Source organism: Stenella coeruleoalba, assembly GCF_951394435.1.
Source record: "Stenella coeruleoalba genome assembly, chromosome: 16".
NCBI lineage: Eukaryota > Metazoa > Chordata > Mammalia > Artiodactyla > Delphinidae > Stenella > Stenella coeruleoalba.
The window spans coordinates 81,132,525-81,156,810 of NC_137162.1; the positions used below are offsets into that span (position 1 = coordinate 81,132,525).

At 44.2% G+C, this 24,286-nt stretch overlaps 1 protein-coding gene across 2 annotated transcripts in view; it reads right to left on the reverse strand.

Moving 5' to 3' along the window:
• Window positions 1-24,286, reverse strand: part of DISC1 (DISC1 scaffold protein) — a 347,726-nt gene that overhangs the window by 88,163 nt on the left and 235,277 nt on the right. Inside the window, exon 9 of one of the 2 annotated variants that reach the window (XM_079901083.1) lies at window positions 21,339-21,427. The exons of the other annotated variant lie outside the window; for it this stretch is intronic. Coding sequence (XP_079757209.1) covers window positions 21,378-21,427 — 50 coding nt within the window. The 3' untranslated portion in view covers window positions 21,339-21,377. Of the gene's footprint in view, window positions 1-21,338; window positions 21,428-24,286 lie in introns of those variants that run through there. 2 annotated transcript variants of the gene reach the window in all.

Below are 24,286 nucleotides of genomic sequence, written 5' to 3' on the forward strand. Positions count from 1 at the left end.
ACCAAGCCCCGCCCAGCACTGGCCAGCAGAGCTGCGTGGAGGGGACAGGGTTTCAATGGCGTCACACAGGCTGGCTGCCAGGACCTCACCCAATACACATGAGCCTGGTTTTGCAATAATCAGCCTGACTTGCATCCCACACGCTCACTCTCCCTTCTGGGGAACAAAATGAAGTCTCCACGTGAGAAGTAGGAAAGGATGGAGTCCCTGGCTACTAAATCTGCTGAGATTGACCCCCCCTGATACGGAAAACACTAAATGCCGATGGAAAGTCTATTCTCCCATCCCCATAGCTTCCTGGCATTTGTTTTAGGTATTTAAAATGCATTTGCTTTGACTCTAGAATGGTTAATAAGTTAATGTCCTAGATATTAAGGAAGAGGTAGGTATAAAATCATTGGCTTAAAATGATCCCAGTGAAACCATTTCTTCTGACAAGATCATAAAATGCACTTTCCCAGTGACCCGCCATACATAACCGGCTCAACTCTGTAATAAAGCGGGGCTGCAGGTTTAACGGAAGACAGAACCGGTTCCACCACAGATTAAAGTGCAATTTTCCTCTGCATTGCCTTGTGGTTGAGGGATTGCAGTGCCTTTTTTCTGACACTCTTTCTGTCATCGGACCCAGAGATAAGTGAGCAGTTTCTCCTTATCACGGGGCCACGTTATAAATATGTGAGTTGGATGGTGACCGCTTTGACCAAAATGAAAAAGAAAAGATAGGAAGTGTCAGCCATGTTTTTGACTTTACAGACAATACCAGAAAGGCCCTGTTACCATCCCAGGTTTTAACAGGGAGTTAGTTTTAAGGGTTATGAAAGTAGATCTGTTTTGTTTAAATATCAGGAAATAGAGTTTCCCTAGTGGTGCAGTGGTTAAGAATCTGCCTTCCAATGCAGGGGACATGGGTTCAAGCCCTGGTCCGGGAAGATCCCACATGCCATGGAGCAACAAAGCCTGCATGCCACAACTACTGAAGCCCGTGCACCTAGAGCCCATGCTCCACAACAAGAGAAGCCACCACAATGAGAAGCCCGCGTCACATCCAAGAGTAGCCCCTGCTCGCCGCAACTAGAGAAAGCCCGCGCGCAGCAATGAAGACCCAACACAGCCAAAAATAAATAAATAAATAAAATTTATTTTTTAAAATATCAGGAAATAACATGGGTGAAACTCCTATGCACTTTTTCTTTTCTTTTTAAATTTATTGAAGTATAGTTGCTTTCATATATTGTGTTAGTTTCAGGTGTACAGCACAGTGATTTGGTTACACATATACATGTATCTACCTATATTTGTTTTTTCTGATTCTTTTCTGTTATAGCTTATTACAAGGCATTGAATATAGTTCCCTGTTGGGTTTGTTCTTTTTTTAAAAAAATTAATTTATTTATTTTTGGCTGCGTTGGGCCTTCATTGCTGTGCACGGGCTTTCTCTAGTTGTGGCGACCGGGGGCTACTCTTTGTTGCGGCACGTGGGCTTCTCATTGAAGTGGCGTCTCTTGTTGCGGAGCACAGGCTCTAGGCACGAGGGCTTCAGCAGTTGTGGCACGTGGGCTCAGTAGTTATGGCACACGGGCTTAGTTGTGGGGTCTTCCCGGACCAGGGCTCAAACCTGTGTCCTCTGCATTGGCAGGTGGTTTCTTAATCACTGTGCCACCAGGGAAGCCCTGGGTTTGTTCTGAATTACAGGTGTTGGGATCCAGGGACATTAAGGAAAGCGGCCTCGGCCTCTAGTGTGACAGTGGCCATTTTGACAGTTGAGTATTTTGAGACAGGTTTGTCTGCCTTTTCGTAAACCCAGCCCTGCCAGTTTCACACCTATACCATTTTAAATATGTGATTCTTTTTGTCATCTACCTTCCACCAATAAAAACCTTTAAAAACTCACTTAAAACAAAGACTATAATGTTGTCACTGCTTTCCCTGGTGTGGGTGGAGGGCCTGCAGAGGGACAAGATCTACCCCACATAATTGCACGTGGCCGCCTGGTGCCCAGAAATGCATCGCTGACTCCTGGACAGAGCGTATTGCTTTGTCCTCTGTGACATGCCCACCTCTATCCCCGCTTGGCTGGAGAGTGACAACAGTGCCCAAGTGTCTGTCCTGAGGGGTTGCAGAACTATGAACTGGGGCCAGGAGGGGCGGGATACTGGGCGAGCACAGGCAGGATGAAAACAGCCGGTCTGTGTGGGAGATAGCAGAGGGTGGCTGAGCTGGGTACCAGGTGCTACGGGTAAGTTCCATACATTCAACTAGGTGAGTTTTCAGTCATGCACCAAAAATATGGGAAAATCATATTCTGCATGCATTTTCCATTAAATGTTGTGCATTGTACATTTATATATACTCAAATCAGGCAGTATATATATATATATATATACACACACACACACACACACACACACACACACATATATAACTTTATAACATTATCTATTTTATTTCATGGGCAGCTTAAGAGATTTTCAAGGGCAATTTTAAATGTGCTTAATTTTTTTTCCCGCGTGTCTCGCGGGATCTTAGTTCCCCGACCAGGGATTGAACCCGAGCTACGGCAGTGAAAGCACCAAGTCCTAACCACTGGACTGCCAGGGAACTCCCTAAATGTGCTTACTTTTTGCCTTAAGTGTTACCTTTAGAACCCAACCCCTGCACAAGGTGAATGTCCCTCTACCAACTGACCTGGTTTTATAAGGCTGACCAGTTAACACCAGGATTAGACAGGGATGCAAAGTAGTTGAAAGGTGTTGTCCTGGCTTTCCTGGTAAAAGGCTTTACGCAGGTGTGTTCCCTGAAGTCAGCTCTCTCTCGTTGAGCAATGCTGTGAAGGACATGTGCAATTCGGGAGATCTTCCCGACCTTCAATCTAAACTCTTCCTGCTTTGGAAAACTCAGGATCTGAAGTTGGAAAACCACTTTAATAAAATGTAGCACTTTCTCCCCACCCTTTTGTGGATTTATTTCCCTTGTATTCATAAGATCGTTGAAAAAAAGAATCTGTGTTTAAAAAAAAAGGAAGGACCCACCCACCATTGTTCCCAAGTGGCTTGACTTCCCTAGTCTTCTGTCACTTGCATATTATACTGTGGGGATGTGCTCCAGTCCCTGGAGGCTCAGTTCAGCGCTCCCCATAAAGTCTAGAGAACAGATGGGATCATCCTGCTATATTAAGATGTCCTGAACTCTCTTGACCACAATCCCGCCTTGTCCCATTTTGGCAAGAGCTCTCTCTGAATGTGAGCACACAGGCCTGTGTCATTTATCTCTCTGGCTCAGACCCAACCAGGAGTTAATCCCTGCAGGCTGCACAAACAGGAGGAGGCTCAGAGCTAAACTCCTTCCTCGGCGCACCAAACCTCTCTCTAAATCAACCCCAGTACAAGTCACATGTCCAGAGTAAGCTCTGTCCTCCAGTGGGGGGAGCGTGGACACCCCCTTCACTGCCTGGAAGCTTCAGATCACCTCCTCGGAAATGCAACTCAAGCTTTGATTGTGAAATTTAACCATTTCCCATCCAATGAAAATAAGAATATATAGATATATTTCTAACGGAGTCGCTCTGCTGTATAGCAGAAACTAACACAACACTGTAAACCACATATACGTCAATTAAATGTTTCAGAAATTTAAAAAATAAGGAAATACACATTTTCTATCATTTCATCAAAGCATTCACCTAAGACACCTAAGAATAAGTGATTTAACTGTTTTTTATCCAATTAAGTGGCAATATATAAAATACACATCTTTCAACTCCAAAGGACTGTATATTTAAGAAAAACTAACACAAAAAAGATTTCACCTTCTAAGTTTAATATTTCTATTGGGATTTTTGTTGCTTAAAAAAAAATCATTCCCTTTTTCTTTCATTTATCTGTACAGCGTGGTGTCCACGCACACCCAGCACATATACTCTAAGAGTCCCCGTCCTTGACCGCAGGTACTGTTTCCCTGAGCATGGCTGTCAAGTGGTGGATCTATGCTGAGGCTGAAAACTACTCCCATAAAACCAAAAGAAGAAGAAGAAGATGGGGGTGGAAGCAGTGTCCCTAGACCAGAGGCTGTGCCTACCTGCGACTGGGTGGCACTTACAACCACCGCTACACAGGGTTTCTCCACCTTTGCTCCTCCTTCTTCTCCCTCTCCCACTCCCTTTGCTGTCTCTTTCCTCCGTCTTTCCTTCCAAAGACATAATGGGATAAGTCTCGGCTGTACTGAAGGTTGTAAACATAAGTTAACATTGGCTTCCTCCTTCTGCCTCCTCTTCGAGTCTCCTTTTCACAAGTAGAATTTTGCGGGCTCCAAGAAGGAAAGCCTGTAGAAGGAGTGAAGAGCGGCTCTTCCACGTGCCAGGGAAGGTTCTCGGTGACCCACACGCACGCGGATTTGGGGAGGGTGGGAGGCCTGGCCAAGGAGAGGACTCTGGCCAGTGAAGGAACTGCTTGATTTTGTCCCAAACTTTTGGGCTGTAAGTATATCCCTACTGAATTTAGGACACCAAGCCTTCCCCACTGTCTTGGTCCACTCAGGCTGCAATAACAAAAAAAAAAAACACATAGACTGGGTAGCTTATAAACAACAAAAATATATTTCTCATGGTCTGGAGGCTGGGAAGTCCAAGATCAAGATAATGCCAGGTCTGGTTTCTGATTAGAGTGATACTTTTCTGGTCATTTCACTGTGTCCTCACATGTTAGGAGGGGCAAGCGACTTCTCTGGGGTCTCTTTTATGAGGGCACTAATCCCGTTCTTGAGGCATTCACCCTCATGACTTAATCACATCTCGAAGACGCCCCCTCCACATATCATCACATTGGGCATTAAGATTTCACATATGGAAACTTGCTAAAGCCTCTTAGATAGCCTCATCCACCAGAGGGCAGACAGCAGAAGCAAGAAGAACTACAATCCTGCAGCCTGTGGAACAAAAACCACATTCACAGAAAGATAAACAAGATGAAAAGGCAGAGGACTACGTACCAGATGAAGGAACAAGATAAAACCCCAGAAAAAAAACTAAATGAAGTGGAGATAGGCAACCTTCCAGAAAAAGAATTCAGAATGATGATAGTGAAGATGATGCAGGACCTTGGAAAAAGAATGGAGGCAAAGATCGAGAAGATGCAAGAAATGTTTAACAAAGACCTAGAAGAATTAAAGAACAAACAGAGATGAACAATACAATAACTGAAAACTACACTAGAAGGAATCAATAGCAGAATAACTGAGGCAGAAGGACGGATAAGTGACCTGGAAGACAGAATGGTAGAATTCACTGCTGTGGAACAGAATAAAGAAAAAAGAATGAAAAGAAATTAAGACAGCCTAAGAGACCTCTGGGACAACATTAAACGTAACAATATTCGCATTATAGGGGTCCCAGAAGGAGAATAGAGAGAGAAAGGACCTGAGAAAATATTTGAAGAGATTATAGTTGAAAACTTCCCTAACATGGGAAAGGAAATAGCCACCCAAGTCCAGGAAGCGCAGAGAATCCCATACAGGATAAACCGAAGGAGAAACACGCCAAGACACATAGTAATCAAATTGGCAAAAATTAAAGACAAAGAAAAATTATTGAAAGCAGCAAGGGAAAAACGACAAATAACATACAAGGGAACTCCCATAAAGTTAACAGCTGATTTTTCAGCAGAAACTCTACAAGCCAGAAGGGAGTGGCATGATATATTTAAAGTGATGAAAGGGAAGAATCTACGACCAAGATTACTCTACCCAGCAAGGATCTCATTCAGGTTAGACAGAGAAATCAAAAGCGTTACAGACAAGCTAAGAGAATTCAGCACCACCAAACCAGCTCTACAACAAATGCTAAAGGAACTTCTCTAAGTGGGAAACACAGAGAAGAAAAGGACCTACAGGGCTTCCCTGGTGGCGCAGTGGTTGAGAATCTGCCTGTCAATGCAGGGAACACGGGTTCGAGCCCTGGTCTGGGAAGATCCCACATGCCGCGGAGCAACTAGGCCCGTGAGCCACAATTACAGAGCCTGTGCGTCTGGAGCCTGTGCTCCGCAACAAGAGAGGCCGCGATAGTGTCAGGCCCACGCACCACGATGAAGAGTGGCCCCCGCTTGCCGCAACTAGAGAAAGCCCTCGCACAGAAACAAAGACCCAACACAGCCATAAATAAATAAATAAATAAATTTTTAAAAAGATTGAACATTATATATATATATAAAGAAAAGGACCTACAAAAACAAATGCAAAACAATTCAGAAAATGGTACCAGGAACATACATATCAGTAATTACCTTAAACGTGAATGGATTAAATGCTCCAACCAAAAGACACAGGCTCACTGAATGGATACAAAAACAAGACCCATATATATGCTGTCTACAAGAGACCCACTTCAGACCTAGGGACACAAACAGACTGAAAGTGAGGGGATGGGAAAAGATATTCCATGCAAATGGAAATCAAAAGAAAGCTGGGTAGCAATATTCATATCAGATAAAATAGAATTTAAAATGAAGAATGTTACAAGAGACAAGGAAGGACACTACATAATGATGAAGGGATCAATCCAAGAAGAAGATACAACAATAATAAACATATATGCTCCCAACTTAGGAGCACCTCAATACATAAGGCAACTGCTAACAGCTATAAAAGAGGAAATCACAGTAACACAATAATAGTGGGGGACTTTAACACCTCACTTACACCAATGGACAGATCATCCAGACAGAAAATTACTAAGGAAACACAAGCTTTAAATGACACAATAGACCAGATAGATTTAATTGATATTTGTAGGACATTCCATCCAACAACAGCAGATTACACTTTCTTCTCAAGTGCACACGGAACATTCTCCAGGATAGATCACATCTTGGGTCACAAATCAACCCTCAGGAAATTTAAGAAAATTGAAATCATATCAAGAATCTTTTCAGACCACAACGCTCTGAGATTTGAAATCAATTACAAGGAAAAAAACGTAAAAAACACAAACACATGGAAGCTAAACAATACATTACTAAATAACAGAGAGATCACTGAAGAAATCAAAGAGGAAATCAAAAAATACCTAGGGACAAATGAAAATGAAAACACGACAATCCAAAACCTATGGGATGCAGCAAAAGCAGTTCTAAGAGGGAAGTTTATAGCAACAAGCCTACCTCAAGAAACAAGAAAAATCTCAAATAAACAATCTAACCTTACATCAAAAGGAACTAGAGAAAGAAGAACAAACAAAACCCAAAGTTAGTAGAAGAAATCATAAATATCAGAGCAGAAATAAATGAAACAGAAACAAAGAAAACAATAGCAAAGATAAATAAAAGTAAAAGCTGGTTCTTTGAGAAGATAAATAAAATTGATAAACCATTAGCCAGACTCATCAAGAAAAAGAGGGAGAGGACTCAAATCAATAAAATTAGAAATGAAAAAGGACAAGTTACAATAGACACCACAGAAATACAAAGCATCCTAAGAGACTACTACAAGCAGCTTTATGCCAATAAAATGGACAACCTGGAATAAATGGACAAATTCTCAGAAAGGTATAACCTTCCAAGACTGAACCAGGAAGAAATAGAAAATATGAACAGACCAATCACAAGTAATGAAATTGAAACTGTGATTTAAAATATTCCAACAAACAAAAGTCCAGGACCAGATGGCTTCACAAACATTTAGAGAAGACCTAACACCCATCCTTCTCAAACTCTTCCAAAAAATTGCAGAGGAAGGAACACTCCCAAACTCATTCTATGAGGCCACCATCACCCTGATACCAAAACCAGACAAAGGTACTACAAAAAAAGAAAAATACAGACCAATATCACTGCTGAACATAGATGGAAAAATCCTCAACAAAATACTAGCAAACAGAATCCAACAACACATTAAAAAGATCATACACCATGATCAAGTGGGATTTATCCCAGGGATGCAAGGATTCTTCAGTATATGCAAATCAATCAATGTGATACACCATATTAACAAATTGAAGAAGAAAAACCATATGATCATCTCAATAGATGCAGAAAAAGCTTTTGACAAAATTCAATACCCATTTATGACAAAAACTCTCCAGAAAATGGGCATAAAGGGAACCTACCTCAACATAATAAAGGCCATATACAACAAACCCACAGCAAACATCATTCTCAATGGTGAAAAACTGAAAGCATTTTCTCTAAGATCAGGAAAAAGACAAGGATGTCCACTCTCACCCCTATTCTTCAACATACTTTTGGAAGCCCTAGCCACGGCAGTCAGAGAAGAAAAGGAATCCAAATTGAAAAAGAAGTAAAACTGTCACTGTTTGCAGATGACATGATACTATACATAGAGAATCCTAAAGATTCCACCAGAAAACTACTAGAGCTCGTCAATGAATTTGGTAAAGTTGCAGGATACAAAATTAATGCACAGAAAATCTTGCATCCCTATACACTAATGATGAAAAATCTAAAAGAGAAATTACAGAAACACTCCCATTTACCATTGCAACAAAAAGAATAAAATACCTAGGAATAAACCTACTTAGGGAGACAAAAAGACCTGTATGCAGAAAACTATGAGACACTGCTGAAAGAAATTAAAGATGATACAAACAGATGGAGAGACATACCATGTTCTTGGATTGGAAGAATCAATATTGTGAAAATGACTCTACTACCCAAAGCAATCTACAGATTCAATGCAATCCCTATCAAATTACCAATGGCATTTTTTACAGAACTAGAACAAAAAATCTTAAAATTTGCATGGAGACACAAAAGACCCCGAATAGCCAAAGCAGTCTTGAGGGAAAAAAACGGAGCTGGAGGAATCAGACTCCCTGACTTCAGACTATACTACAAAGCTACAGTAATCAAGACAACATGGTACTGGCACAAAAACAGAAATATAGATCAATGGAACAGGATAGAAAGCTCAGAGATAAACCCACGCACCTATGGTCAACTAATCTATGACAAAGGAGGCAAGGATATACAATGGAGAAAAGACAGTCTCTTCAATAAGTGGTGCTGGGAAAACTGGACAGGTACATGTAAAAGAATGAAATTAACACCATACACAAAAATAAACTCAAAATGGATTAGAGACCTAAATGTAAGACCGGGCACTATAAAACTCTTAGAGGAAAACATAGGAAGAACACTCTTTGACATAAATCACAGCAAGATCTTTTTTGATCCACCTCCTAGAGTAATGGAAATAAAAACAAAAAGAAACAAATGGGACCTAATGAAACTTAAAAGCTTTTGCACAGCAAAGGAAACTACAAAGAAAACGAAAAGACAACCCTCAGAATGGGAGAAAATATTTGCAAACGAATCAACAGACAAAGGACTAATCTCCAAAATATATAAACAGCTCATGCAGCTCAATACTGAAAAAACAACCCAATCCAAAAATAGGCAAAAGACCTAAGTAGACATTTCTCCAAAGAAGACATACAGATGGCTAAGAAGCACACGAAAATCTGCTCAACATCACTAATTACTAGAGAAATGCAAATCAAAACTACAATGAGGTATCACCTCACAGCAGTCAGAATGGGCATCAGCAGAAAATCTACAAACAACAAATGCTGGAGAGGGTGTGTAGAAAAGGGAACCTTCTTGCACTGTTGGTGGGAATGTAAATTGATACAGCCACAATATGGAGGTTCCTTAAAAAACTAAAAATAAAATTACCACATGACCCAGCAATCCCACTACTGGGCATATACCCAGAGAAAACCATAATTCAAAAAGACACATGCAGGCTTCCCTGGTGGTGCACTGGTTGAGAGTCCGCCTGCCGATGCAGGGGACACAGGTTTGTGCCCCAGTCCGGGAAGATCCCACATGCCACGGAGCAGCTGGGCCCGTGACCCATGGCTGCTGAGCCTGTGCGTCCGGAGCCTGTGCTCCGCAACGGGAGAGGCCACAACAGTGAGAGGCCTGCGTACCTCAAAGAAAAAAAAAAAAAGACACACGCACCCTAATGTTTACTGCAGCACTATTTACAATAGCCAGCTCATGGAAGCAACCTAAATGCCCATCGACAGATGAATGGATAAAGAAGATGTGGTACATATATACAATGGAATATTAGCCATAAAAAGGAATGAAATTGGGTCATTTGTAGAGACGTGGATGAATTTAGAGACTGTCATACAGAGTGAAGTAAGTCTGAAAGAGAAAAACAAATATCGTATATTAACGCATATATGTGGAACCTGAAAAATAGTACAGATGGACAAGTTTGCAGGGCAGAAATAGAGACACAGATGTAGAGAACAAACGTATGGACACCAAGGGGAGAAAGCAGTGGAGGAGGAGGGGGTGGTGGTGGTGGTGGGATGAATTGGGAGATTGGGATTGACATATACACACTAATATGTATAAAATGGATAACTAATAAGAACCTGCTGTATAAAGAAAATTAAAAAAATAAAATTCAAAAAAAAAGATTTAACATATGAATTGCGGGGGCGAACACAAACATTCGGTCTACAGCACCCATAGATATGCTTAATGAAATATATTTCATTTTGAAAGAAGCCAGGTTAAAATGAGCTTCGAGTATTTTTTTCCAGAAATTCACAAATTCAGATACCATGAAATTTCACAAAACTAGGGATAAGAATAAATGCTTTAAGAAGACGTAGCTGATGCTTTATAATCAAAAGGACAGATGCTTTATCCAGAATTGCTTTAGAGGTGGCAATATGGCTGGATAATTTATTTTTTGCAGGGTCATTTTTAGGCTCATTATTATAGTACTTACTTGTTTTTGCTTTCAAAGCAAGAGTCTGAAGCTCTTCTTGTAATTGGGAGACTGTATAGTGTAAGTTGTTAAGGGTAAGGCCTTGCACTCAGGCTAACCTGGGTTAGCTCTGACACTTATCAGCTCAGTCAAGTTGGGCAAGCACGTCATTTCCTCTGAAAATCAGGTCAATACTTGTACTTCCCTCATAAAGTGGCTGTAAGGCGTCAAGGAAATAATGGGTACTCAGTAACTGTTAACTTTTATCATCTCCCGCTATTTTCATTATCATCAATTTCACTGTCGTCATCATGACAGTGACCATCAGCAGGTGGCCCAGGGACATTAGATAGCCTCCATTTCACATATCATTACATTGGGTTTTTCTAACATGAGTTTAATTTGTAAAGGAGCTTCACAACTTGATTGGAGCTCTCCAGGGTTGAGAATCAGAGGCATGATATGATTTTTCACAGGTTGCAAGAAAAATAGAAGTTTTTAATTATAGTATATTAATACTAGATAAATATTAAATACATCTAGTATAAGATATATTATTATGAATTTTAGGATTATTTCATAGCCTCAGTCGCTCATTGAACCTAGAATACTGAACAGACTTAAGAAATCAGCTCCTGAAGGGGCAGACAGGTGAGGTAGAAAGAGGACAGCTACAATTTGCACAACTCCAGAAGTACTGTGCACATGACCTCTAATGTGGATGGTGCCCCTGGAGTTGGGTGGTGCCACTGAGGCTCAGAGAAAGAGCATAGGCAAAATGTGATCCAAACCCAGCCCCTGCCATGGGCTCAGGCATATTACCAAACCTTACATTCACTTCCTAACATGTAAAATGAGAAAAATTATTCCTATGTGTTAGGTTACTATCATAATCAGAAATTTAATTCAGACCAGTTAATCAGATGGTCCTAATTATGCACCCCTAAGAGAAGACAAGAGACTCATGGTCATTTTGGTAGATTATTTTGCAAGGTTACATCTTCCTAGGTAGGGCTACCACTCTGCATAACTCCAAGGGCACCATTCTCAGGAATACCATGCTTTGACACTGCCACTGATTTAACAGGCACTTTGCTTGCAATTAAGGACACTGCCACTAGGTGTCAGTGCCGAGCTATAACCACATGGTACAAATAGTCTGGCTCCCCACAGGCAGCAGCAACACACAGGTCAATGCTGAAACTGAGCTATATAGCAAGTAGATTAATTGTGTCTCAGAACAGTGCAGACTTCCTATTGCTCTAGAAACACTTCTCAGCCTACTTTGGTTCACTCAGTCACTCAATGAATCAACAAACATTTATGGACCCTGCTGGGAACTGCTGAGTCAGGTCAAAGGTTTGCAAGTGAACCCTCTCCTGGTCACTACGTCATAAGCAAGTCCCTAAGGCATCTTCTGTAGATCCACATGCCTACAAATGCATAATAACAAGAGGAGCTGTGCAGAGTTGAACACTCCTCTGAGATTAGCGTGATTCCTAACAGGGGCTCTGAACATCTTGAGTCCAGGCTGCTTCTGGCTTCTTTCATGCAAGGGACCACCAGGAAATCAGGACCACCTTAAAGAGGGCAGGGGTGGTCTGGCTCCACTCTGGGCAACTGAGAGTGAACTCAATCTCCTGGGATTCCTCCCAGGATAGAACATGACCCCAGGACTCAGCCAAAGTGGGTCTCTGAAGCATAGTCTAGTTTGGGAATCGATATTCAGAAGTAGACCAAAAGCAGAAGGACCCAAAGGGAAGCAACTTGCCCCACCTTGAGTTTGTCGGGTGAGATACAGGAAGCGCGATGCTGGCTACTCAAGCAGCGTGTGGGGAAGTGACAGTAAATCTGAGTGGTTTCTGGGCCTCCATCCAGACCTCTGCTCACCTGTGGGCTCCTGAAACTAGACTTGCATCAGGCTGGCAATCTCCACTCAGTCCCCAAGCCATCTTTCTGCCCAACAGCTGCAGCAAACAGCCCTGAGTTCCCGGGTCCCCTGGTGCCCATCTGTGCTGATGGGTCCTTTCTCTCTTAGGACCCAGAACACATGTTTCCCCGGGGATGGTATGTTATAAGTGGTGGTTAGGATCTCAGACCAGCCACCAAAAGGCTGAGCGGGCCACGTGGGGTAGCAACCAGGGCACAGCTCCCAGGGCCCACCACCCAGCTGGAATCCCACTGTCACTTCCCAGCCATGGAACTCTGGTTGACAGACTGAACCCCGTTACGCCTCAGGCTCATTGGGTAAAAGTGGATCAAGAGAACGGCAGCAACCTCACACCATTACGGTGAAGACTCAACCTGTTTAACGTGCAAATCACTTAGAGGGATGCTGGGTGAGAAGAACACTGGACCAGCAGCTGCAAGACCCACACGTGGCCACGGGCTCCCCGTGAACTTGAGCCTCTGAAGCTGCCACTACACTTGTGTGACCTCACGTGCCTGATTTGTAAGTTGCAAGGGTTAAAATACCCGCTCTCTGAGGTCCTTCCAGTTCAAAACCCAAAGGAAAATGTTAATGGGAACATTCTCTCAATTTGTTTTCTGAAATTCCCCATTTAACTTTTTTCTTTTCTTTTCCAGTGATGTTGATAGTGAGTGCCTGCTTGATCTCAAATCCCCTGCCTTGTAACGGGTCCCAGAGGTTTTGGGTGACCTCTCACTCCAGGCTGGAGGTCCACAGCCTGTGGCTGACTCCACGGACCCCTCTGCCACTGAGACCCATATTGCAGTCAGGTTTGAGCAGTCACTGCCCCTGCCACGCCCCCATCAAACGCCCCTGAAATACAAGACCTGAGGAAAGTCAGGAGTAGTTGCCCCTCAAGGAAAAGGAAAATCTGGAATGCCCTCTTTCAAAGCACCTTCCTCTCGCAGCCTCCAGAGAAAACCAGGCTTCCCCTGCATTTGTTTCTTTCTTCCCATCTGATTTTTAAAGCCACCAAAAGCCCCTCTTCTGCCCCCCTGAACTCCTGAGCCACACTGGGCTTCCTGCCCCAGATCCACTGCAAACAGTCTGCAAAAAGCATCTACTGGCAGGTCCTGAGCTTGGCGGTCCTGAGCACCTTCCCTTGGCTGTTCCGAGGAGGCCGATGACTTGCACTTGGATGAGCCGTCCCGTCTGTGCCCGGAGCCGGCCACGTGCTCCGGGCAGCGGGGCTGCAAGGCTTATTACTCCTGGGAAAAATAACAAGCCGGCGGCAGACTAATAGACGACAGCAGGAATGATTTAAGCCATTTTCGAAGTCTCCGGGTTAAAAATACATTCTTTTGGCTGTGTGATGGTGTATTGTGATCACGACTACTTGGGGACAGGATTTCCATATTTTGTCAGGAGTTGGGGAGGCGAGCAGGAGAGGAAGGATGGCGAGAACAATAGCGTGGCTCCGTGGACGGCTCGCACAGTGCAAGCACAGGAGGGCACGGCCTTCCCACCGAGGACACCCGGGCAGAAAGCAAGCAGAGGGCATCTCCACATGCCACTCCGATGTTCATAGCAGCATTATTTACAACAGCCAGGATATGGAAGCAACCTAAGGGTCCATCAATAGAGAAACGGTAAAGAAGATGAGTTACGCATATATATATATACATATTCTATATAGAGAGTCCATATATATATATATAATGGAATACTGCTCAGCCATAACAAAGAATGCAACGACTTGAATGGACCTAGAGAGTTTTATGCTGAGTGAAATAAGTCAGACAGAGAAAGACAAATACTCTGTGTTATCACTTATATATGAAATCTAAAAAACAAAACAAACAAATGTATATAACAAAACAGACTCAGATGCGGAGAACAAACTCTCCACTGGTTACCAGTGGGGAGAGGGAAGTGGGGAGGGACAAGATAGGGGGAGGGGATTAAGAGATACAAACTACTGCGTATAAAATAGATAAGCAACAAGGATACAGCACAGAGAAACACAGGCATCATTTTGTGATAACTTCAGGTGGAGTATAATCTATACAAATATGGAATCACTGTGTGGGACACCTGAAACCAATGCAACATTGTAAATCAACTCTACTTCCATAAAAATAAATAAGTAAAAAATTAATCAATAACCTGATGATCATGTCTCAATGTTCCTAATCTTGAAGTGTGCATATATGCCTCATGCTTTGGAGCAGCATTGGTCTTGGAATTATAGGCCAATAATGGGCTATCAGTGGAGATCCTGTGACCCAGCTGCAATAGGGTGGAAATCCAGACAGGGAATGAGAATGCTGAGGCTTCCCATCCTTTGTCTCAGAGAAAAGGGGATTCTCTTTGCAGTGAGACAGTGTTGAGTTGGAAGGACAATCCCTGGCGCTATCGCTGTTCCCAAAGGCTTTATGATTGGGCTACAGAAACACACTGCAGCAAACACATGTGCCATCCACGGTGTGGGTGACAACCATGGTTCTTAAAACACTATTGCTGGACTATCTGGAATTCTAAGTAAAAATTCCAGGAAACCAATGGATTTCTGAGAAACGTACATGAAGTGATAAAGACAATGTATCATACCCCTTGGGAAAGTCTCATTTTTCAAAGCCAGCTTTTCTTAAAGGAGGTCACGAAGGGAGCATGAGAGTTGAATTCACATTTGAACCCTCTCTCCATCCAGGCTCTCAGTCCTTAGATTTGGTGGAAGATAAATCTCTGCCCCTGTCTTTCAATCCAAGGAGCTTCCTCTCTCTTTGTTCCCCTTGGCTTTCCTCCTACTGTGTGTAAAAGTGTTATTACCTGCCCTCCCCCAGCTCTCCTTCAGCCTGATCTCTTGACATTCAGACTCAAAGGCAGCCACTGAAACTGGGTCAGGTACAGATATGAAAGCCTGAGACCGATCACCAAGTTTATAAAAGTCACAACAGCTAAATCCCCAGATCCCGCTGTCCTGGGCCAGGAGGATAGACGGCTGTTGGAATGTGTAGGTAAGACGGTCATCCAGGAAGAGCTCTCTCCCCGCCATAACTGACGTTGTAACACCGGATCTGGCGTTCGGACGTTTACTACCCTGAACTTTATACGCTATACTTCATGGAGATAACACACTAGTGCTTTTTATATAAACCTACTTTTGATATGGGTTTGGATTGTAGCAACGTTCTGTTGATTAATACCAATAATAATTCTATTGATTATTCCTAAACAAGCACCCTTGTTCTCTGAAGTCTATCCACAAAGAAGAAATCAAAGTCGAAGAGCTTCTACTTTCAGTAGGTCAGCTGACAACAACATTCTGGGGCCCGGAAGGTTCTTGGAAGTGGAATAGCTAATTCTCTGCAAGAACACCTCGTCCTCCTGGGGCTAGCAGTCACCGTAGCGGCAGTCTTCGTAGCTAGCATTCATGGGGCGCTTCTTATGAGTCAGGTGTTGAATTCGTTTCCTGAAATGGCTGTAACAACGTACCACAAACTGGGTGGCTGAAAATAACAGAAATGTATTGTCTCACAGTTCCACCAACCAGAGGTCCAAGATCATGGTGTGATGGGGCTGGTTCCTTCCGGAGCCTCTGAGGAGAATCAGTCCCAGGTCTCTCTCCCAGTCCCTGGTGGTGGCCACTAACCCTCGGCATCCTCGGTCGCAGACGCCTTCACCTCCACATGGCTTCCCCCTCTGTGGTCTCTGTGCCTCAAACCTCCCTCTCCTTTCTCTTGAAAGAGGACCAGTCGTTGGATTCAAGGCCCACCCTAACTCCAGGATAATTCCATCTCAAGAAGCTAAAATTAATTATCTCTTCAAAGACCCTACTTCCAAGTAAATTCACATTCACGGGTACCAAAGGTTAGAACTTGGACATATCTTTTTTGCAGGGGGACACAATTCACCCCATGACAGGTATAATCAGGCGGACTCTGTATGTGTTATCTCACTGGTGGAGGAAATCTCTGAGGTCATCTTGTCCCCTCCTCCATGACTGTGAAATTCTCTGCTATGATCCCTGACAGCAGCCAATCAGCTGCAGCTTGAACAGCCCAATATCAGGGAATTCTCGACTATGATGGAAGCCTTGACCGCCCCACACGGCTCTGCTATTTCTAAAGATCTTCCTGGGTGCACAACTTCATCACGGAGGTGCTAATCCTATTATCACCAACATTTTAGATAAAGACCAGAGGCCAGAGCAGTCTCCCGTAGGAAGAATGCAGGGGGACCGGCAAAGTTTCCAGACAAGTTCTCAAGTCCCTCCGTAGCGCTATCAGGATGCACCTCCAGCTACCCCCAGACTTACCTTGCCATATATGAGGCCATCCCAACTTCACCTTGTCCATAAGACAGACAAATGCTGAGCTGACGGACACAGGGCAACAAGAAAATCATTAAAAAAAAAAAAAAAAGTTGCAAGCGTCCTTCCATTGTCTCAACAGAGCAGTTGCTTCCCTCTTCTGCTTGGCCGGGGAATACCATGCGTCTCTCTAAGGAGAATTAGGGTTCCCAGGACCGCCCCTCTTCCTCTTCTGCATCATTCATGTGGCCAGTTATCCTCATGTCGCCCACACAGATGTAGTCACACCCGCCCCAAACACTCTCTGCTGAACATCACACTGAAAGTGTTTCATTAGATTTTCCAGGAGAATCGTTTTGCCCCGTAGGTAACTCTGGTGCTCAAATGTGGTCTCCTTTGACATAATGCTCCTTCCTTCCCGGTTCCAACACGTGAACAGACTCACAGCCTCCCTTGCAGGTGCAGCTGTGTGTGCTCAGCCTGAAGGCTCCGGGGGCACAGGTGTGGGCTGTCCCCCCAGTGCGGGGGGACAGTGAGGAGGACAGACCTTTCCTTGGCCCTTTCTTCTGCTGCTTTCCTTGGATTGACGGTCACCCTTACTCACTGGGGGAAAACGTTCATCTTTTTCCCTTTACATGTATTTATATAACAAGCTCCTTAAATTCTGTCATTAAATCGTTACTGAGCTTTCGGGGAAAATAAAGAGACATTGAAACGAGCCACCCTTAAGCCCGTAATACAGGAAAGAACAAATAAAGGGACACAGCGGGACTTGTCCAATGAACCCAAATGAGAGCTCGGTTTTATGACTTCAGAAACCAAACACATCCCCCTAAGCTCCCGCCAGGCCTCCTCTTGTGCAAACAGTGCTCCGGCCAGAAGACGAAGCTGTTCAGAGCAGAATTCCTGCTTCTGGGTCTCAGGAGGCTCTGGTTCTCACCATCTGACGCCCTACGTAAAGTCATCACAGGAGGATCTCGAAAGCCACAGAGCTAACTGCCGACACCCTTCCTGCATGATGTAACACACGTGGACCAAATCCACACCCAGAAGCCAAGCTTTCTTGGGCAGAAACCCTAAGAAGTAGCCTGTACATGCACCCCACAGGTGCGTCTGAAAGTGTGCACGTGGGTGTGAAGTTTTCCAGTGAAGAAAACCAGCCCAGGTGAGGTGAGGTCTGCCCACAGCAGTCAGTGAGGGAAGGTTCCTTCCCAGGCCCCAAAACATCGCAGAAGAAAGAAAGGCCACATTTCCCATCAAAAGTTTAAACTGTCGACACCTTGGAACACCTGGTGAGTGGGTGGGTTGGGAAGCAGGGTCCGTAGGAGAGCAAGTGTGCTGAGCCCCGGGAGCCCAAGGCCATGGTTTCCCACCTGCAGGAGAGCTAAGTGGTAACTGCCTGACTTCCTATTTGAGTCAGGGTAGGAAAATTAAAACCATTTTGGTTTTTGTGAAAAATCAGTATCGCATTTTCTCAAGCTGGGCATTGGTGGCTTGAGTCCTGACTGCCGTGACATTTTGCCAGGTCGGGGCCGGCGGGAGGAGGGCGAGAGGTTCTGAGTAGGTTGGAAACACAAAAGGTGTTCTAGAAGGAGCATCCTTCCTGGGGCTGGGCTTGAGGGGCTGCAAAGGCCCCTCTCCTGGAGCCTGAAGGGAGGGACCTCCCGCCTCAGTGATCCCCACGTGCGTCATTTCCACTCCCTGTGTAGACAGCAGTGTAGCTGAGTGGTTAGGATGACTATTCAGTCTGGAATCAGGATGCCCCAAGGCCAACCCCAGCTCCACCACTCACTTCCGGTAAAGTAAACTTCTCCGTGCCCCAGTTCTCTATCTGTGAAAGGGGATTATAATGGTCGAAACCTCGTGAGCTCAATGATCCTCACGGGATCAAAAGCAACAATCCAAGCAAAGGCTTTAGGCTGGTACACAGTAAGCATTTAATAAATGTTAGCAATCACTGCTACCTTTCTGCCACCAAAACCTCACCCCAGCTCAAAGCTGAGTCGAGTTGAGCACCTATGTGTACCCGATATTCCCACAGCCCGAGCTGTATCCGAATGACCTCCTTTACCCTCCTGGGGACCCCACTGAGGAAGGCATTCATGTCATTTTTTTATCCTGATGAGGAAACCGAGGCTGGCGGTGCAGAGCCAGGATTCACCCAAGTCCCTGTGCCTCGGAGGCAATGCTCTAGGCGGCCACACGTGACTGTCCTCAACCAGGTAGAAATAATCTATTAAGTGGCTTCTCTGGGTGGTAGAAAAAGCAAAATGGAAAAAGAGAAACAATTCGAAATGGAGACAAGTAGCCAGTGAGGATCCCACCTTGTTTCTTTAAGTTGACTTTTTGAAGAATCTGATCATGATACTATTTCTCTACAGTCACCTTAATACACGTTAATTTACCAGAACCACTGTGGGTGCAAAACAGAGCGAAAACAGTAGGTCGATACCTCCATCACTTTTCCCAAATTGAGAGCAAATTGCTGTCGATTCATGAAGTTTAAGGAAAGTAGACGTTAATGGTGTCCACATGTTCTGCATGAGCTTCTCTGTGCTGGGGGGTCTTGGAATCTCCCAGATTTTACCTGCAAGTCATATGTGACAATCCCAGGGATGACAGCTGTCCTTGCAGCCCCGAGCCCGGGCCCAAGGAAGGAGGGCAGCGCCTAGGGCCATGGGTCTCCACTCAGTAGGATTACTGACCGGATAAAATCAAATACAACAGCTTGATGATGCCCAGATGCCCAGTTAATGTGAGTATCAGATAAACAAGGCATATTTTTAACATCTAAGTATATTCTGAAATTGCGTGGGACATACTTTACTAAGAAATCATTCATAAGCACTAACGTTCATAGCGGACTATTCACACTAGCTGAAATGTGGAAACAACCCAAATGTCCATCAACAGACCAATGGATAAATAAACTGTGGTACAGTTGTACATAGGAATATCATTCAGGCTTAAAAAGAAAGGAAATTCTGATGCGTGCCACAGTATGAATGAAGCTTGAGGACATTCTGCTAAGGGAAATAAAACAAATGCTAAAGGACAAATACCACACGATTCCACTTACATGAGGTGCCTAGACTAGTCAAATCCACAGAGATAGAAAGTAGAACGGTGGTTGCCAGGGGCTGGTCGGGGGAGGGGCTATAAGAGGAGGGGAGAGGGAGTTAGTGTTTAGTAGGGATAGAATTTCAGTTTGGGACGATGAAAAGAGTTCTGGAGATGGACGGTGGTAAAGGCTGCACAACAAAGGAATGTACTTAATGCCACTGAACTTTATATTTAAAAATGCTTTAAATGGTCATTTTTATGCTGTGTATATTTAATCACAATAAAAAAGTGTTTACAGTTTATCTGAAACCCAAATTTAACTGGGTGTCCTGTGTTTTTATTTGCTAATTCCGGCAGCCCTAAGCCCAAGGGACATTTGGCAAAATCTGGAGACGTTTTTGATTGTCACGACTGGGGAGAGGGCACTATTGACATCGAATAGGCAGAGGCCAGAGATGCTGCTATGCTGCTACACATCCTTCAATGCACTCACTGGACAGCCTCTATAACAAGAGTTATGTGGTCCAAAACGTCGACAGTACCAAGGTGGAGAATCCCTGCTCCAGAGGGATGCAGGGAAACCCTCACAAGATGTTGCCTGGGGCCCGGAAATCTAAACTTCAGCCACTGATCACAAACAATAGGTTGCCACAGGAAAATAAAAGTACACAAATCCTAGTTGTATCAAAGGACACCTAAACATTGTTTTAAAACACTTCTCACGTTATTTTTATATGCAAAATTCTGTTTGTGAGAGAGACCGCAATAGCTCTTACTTATAGCCAAAAACAGACGTCCTAACGGGACTCATTTTGACTCATTCCAATTAAGATTAAGAACTAATCAGAAAAGGTCTTTATATCCAGTGTCAGCAGCAATATGCCTGGTAAGGCACTTCAGCCACAAAAACAAAACATAGGAAATTAGCTGAGGATGGATTAGCTAATCCCCACAGCAAAGTTCCAGGCAGTAGACACGCACTTCGGCCACTGTGACAAACACACCCCAGGGGCAAGCCAGGGAGAAGCTTAGCTGTCCCCATGCGACCTTCCGTTCACTCGCTAAACCTTTTAAGCGTAACAAGAAAAGAAAATCCAGCAAGAACTTGAGAACAGCAGCACAGCGAAGTCTGAAACACACTCCTCACTGTTCCGGATGATAACAGAAATGGATGTTTTATTAATGCTGAATTCAGAATCAGAGACAAAGGAGCGGCTTATTGTCAAAGCTGTCCTAACAACAACAACAAAACAAGACCAGTGTCACTGAACTGTGTCTACATTACACAGATGACCCATCCATAAAATCAGTCAGTGAGGAGAGAAAATGGTATTTCCTGCTTCTTCAAAACCATCAAGATTCATTCATCCACAGACTTTTTAGTGCAACCGGAAGGGTAAAGTCTGAAAGAAATAGACATTGGGTAAGTTAAGCGCTAAAGGCTGGAAAAATCACAATTTTTTTTTAAATTGTGGGACTTTATAGAATGTTGTACCAGGAAAAACCTCTATGGAGAAGGGGATGTAGACAACATATAAATAAGAAAGGAAATCTATAGTCAAAATTAGGTCACAATGGGACAGCTGCTACTGAGGTTTCAGAAGCAGGTGCAGGTGTACAAGTGCATGCTACCTCACAGGTGTGGAACTTTGCCTGTTTCCTCGGCCTGCTCCCATCTCTTTCCTTCCTTCCCCAACTGCCCCTTCCTTCCTGCTGGCCTAGGGTCTCACAGCCCCTGTAAGCATTCAAAGAGCCATTGAAAAATCTCAAGGAACCCTCAGAGCAAGAGAGATCTATTTCTCCTAAACGGGGGCCCTACAGGGTCATTGCAGGTGAAATGCAAACTTTAAAACCATCCTGAGATTTTACAAATGTCCTGATCCCAGATGACACCAGCTCGGTACCAGTTACCTACAGTCACACGTGTAACACACGAGCGTGCAGAGGCAGGGTGAGGGCTATGACCTGACTCGACTGGAATGCAACATCACAGGCTCCGTGCCTGGAACACAGCCCAGAACGAGGCATCAAATCTGAACACTCACCCAGGAGCCTACAGGGAGGTCACAGGGTTTGTGAAGCCGCTCAGTTCAGGCTCTGTCTCCAGTCAATTCAATTAACGCTTAGAGTTCTAAACGGTCTTGGTTCTCTCATTTCTGAGGAGCCATCAGATGAAAACAAACAAATTAAATAGGAAAGAGCTGAAATAGACAGGAACATGGCTCGCACAAATATAGGTCACAGCCTGGATGGGGGGAAAGGGAAGAAAATGGAAAATGACGAAGGAGATCACAACTTGAAACATAGCAGCCCCGCGGCCTTATGTGAAGGGGCCCAGGCCACACACTGCTCCACAGACCCTGAGGGTATCACCCTGCAGACAAAGTCATGAACTTGGTTCATGATGATGGTTCAGATGTTCCGGTTCCAGTTCTAATTTTCGCTGTTACAAGCACAAGTAATTTAGCTTCTTGGAATCTCAGCTTCTTTCAATCATAAAGTGGAGATGATCACATTGCCTCTCCTGATCGTCATGTTTCGCATGAAAATGGTCTTAGAAATAAAGTGTGATCGGGCTTCCCTGGTGGCGCAGTGGTTGAGAGTCCACCTGCCGATGCAGGGGACACGGGTTCGTGCCCCGGTCCGGGAAGATCCCACATGCCGCGGAGCGGCTGGGCCCGTGAGCCATGGCCGCTGAGCCTGCGCGTCCGGAGTCTGTGCTCCGCAACGGGAGAGGCCACAACAGTGAGAGGCCCGCGTACCAAAAAAAAAAAAAAAGAAAGAAAGAAAGTGTGATCATATGAACAGTCAAAGAATATTACTTAACTAATAATTAGTATTCATAATATTAACCCTAATTCATCAAGAAGAGGTGAAAGTCTGTGTCTGGAAAGCAAATACCCTATTTTCTTATAACCATGCAGGAAGGGTGAAGGGTAGGCTCTGTAGGGGTGCAAAATTGGCCATCCCCAAATGTGCCACTCTGGTATGAGGATTACTTGGAACTGAAAACAGTCAAGGCCCAAAAGACTAAGGCAGAAATTTTAACCTCCCCCTCACCGACTAAAAGAATTTGGATAGCCGACCTGTCCCAGGACGGGAGCGTTCACATCCATCAGTATCGTATGAATTAGGTGGGAGACAGGGAGGAATCTAGCAAAGCCTGTTTGTTTGTTTTCAACATCTTTATTGGAGTATAATTGCTTTACAATGGTGTGTTAGTTTCTGCTGTATAACAAAGTGAATCAGATATACATATGCATATGTTTCCATATCTCTTCCCTCTTGCGTCTCCCTCCCTCCCACCCCTCTAGGTGGTCACAAACCACCGAGCCTGTTTGTTAAAGTTCCTCTCTGTGTCCCATTGTTTCTTTCGGCCCAGCAAACAACCGTTTAACAAACACGTGCTTTTCCGTCTTCCTGTGAATTGTCTTCCCCGACATCCCCACCGTCCCCTTAGCTCAGAATAGCACAGCCTCCATTGCCTGACTGTCCTCATATTCTCATGGAGCCCCTGTATGTAAGTAAATTTGTTTGTCCTCCTGTTAATCTGTCTCTAGTTAATTTAATTATTAAGCCAGCCAGAAGAACCTAGAAAGGTAGAGGAAAATTGTCCCTTCCAAATGCCTCGTCTCTCTGAGGCCAGCCACTGTGCTCCCCAAGCCCCACCCCGCCGTCTCCCAGCCCTACTCCTGACCCATCCTGGCTTCCTCTGGCTTGCAGCATCTAGAGAAGAAAGACACAGGAAGAGGAGACATGCTCCTCCCTGCGCAACCTCAGGAAAGCAAACAGAGCTCTTAACCTGAATTTTCCTCATTATAAAAATGCCTGCCTATGTGATTCTTAACTGTACATTATCCTATCTGGAGCCCACAGTATTACATAAAGCATCTTGGAAACCCTAACACACTCCCCAAATGCAAGAGATCACTGTGATTCATATTACCCGACGCATCAGGCAGTAACACACACCTGCATTTTCTTTACGGAAAGTGAGATGTATTCGTTCAGTGAGGATGAAATACACTCCTCCTCAAGTTTGATTTCTCCTCAGTAGAACAGAAGACTTTCAAACCACTAGCTCTGTCCAGTAAAGCCACAGGAAAAAGATGGAATGATCCTTTATCGAGCATATTCGAGACAGGTAGCCTTCATTATGTGAAAGGATCGTGTGAACGCTGCTATTTCCAACTCTTGGAGTTTTCTTAATCTTTGTTCTTAATGATTAAATGACGGAGTATTTGCGTTTTAATAGTACGATG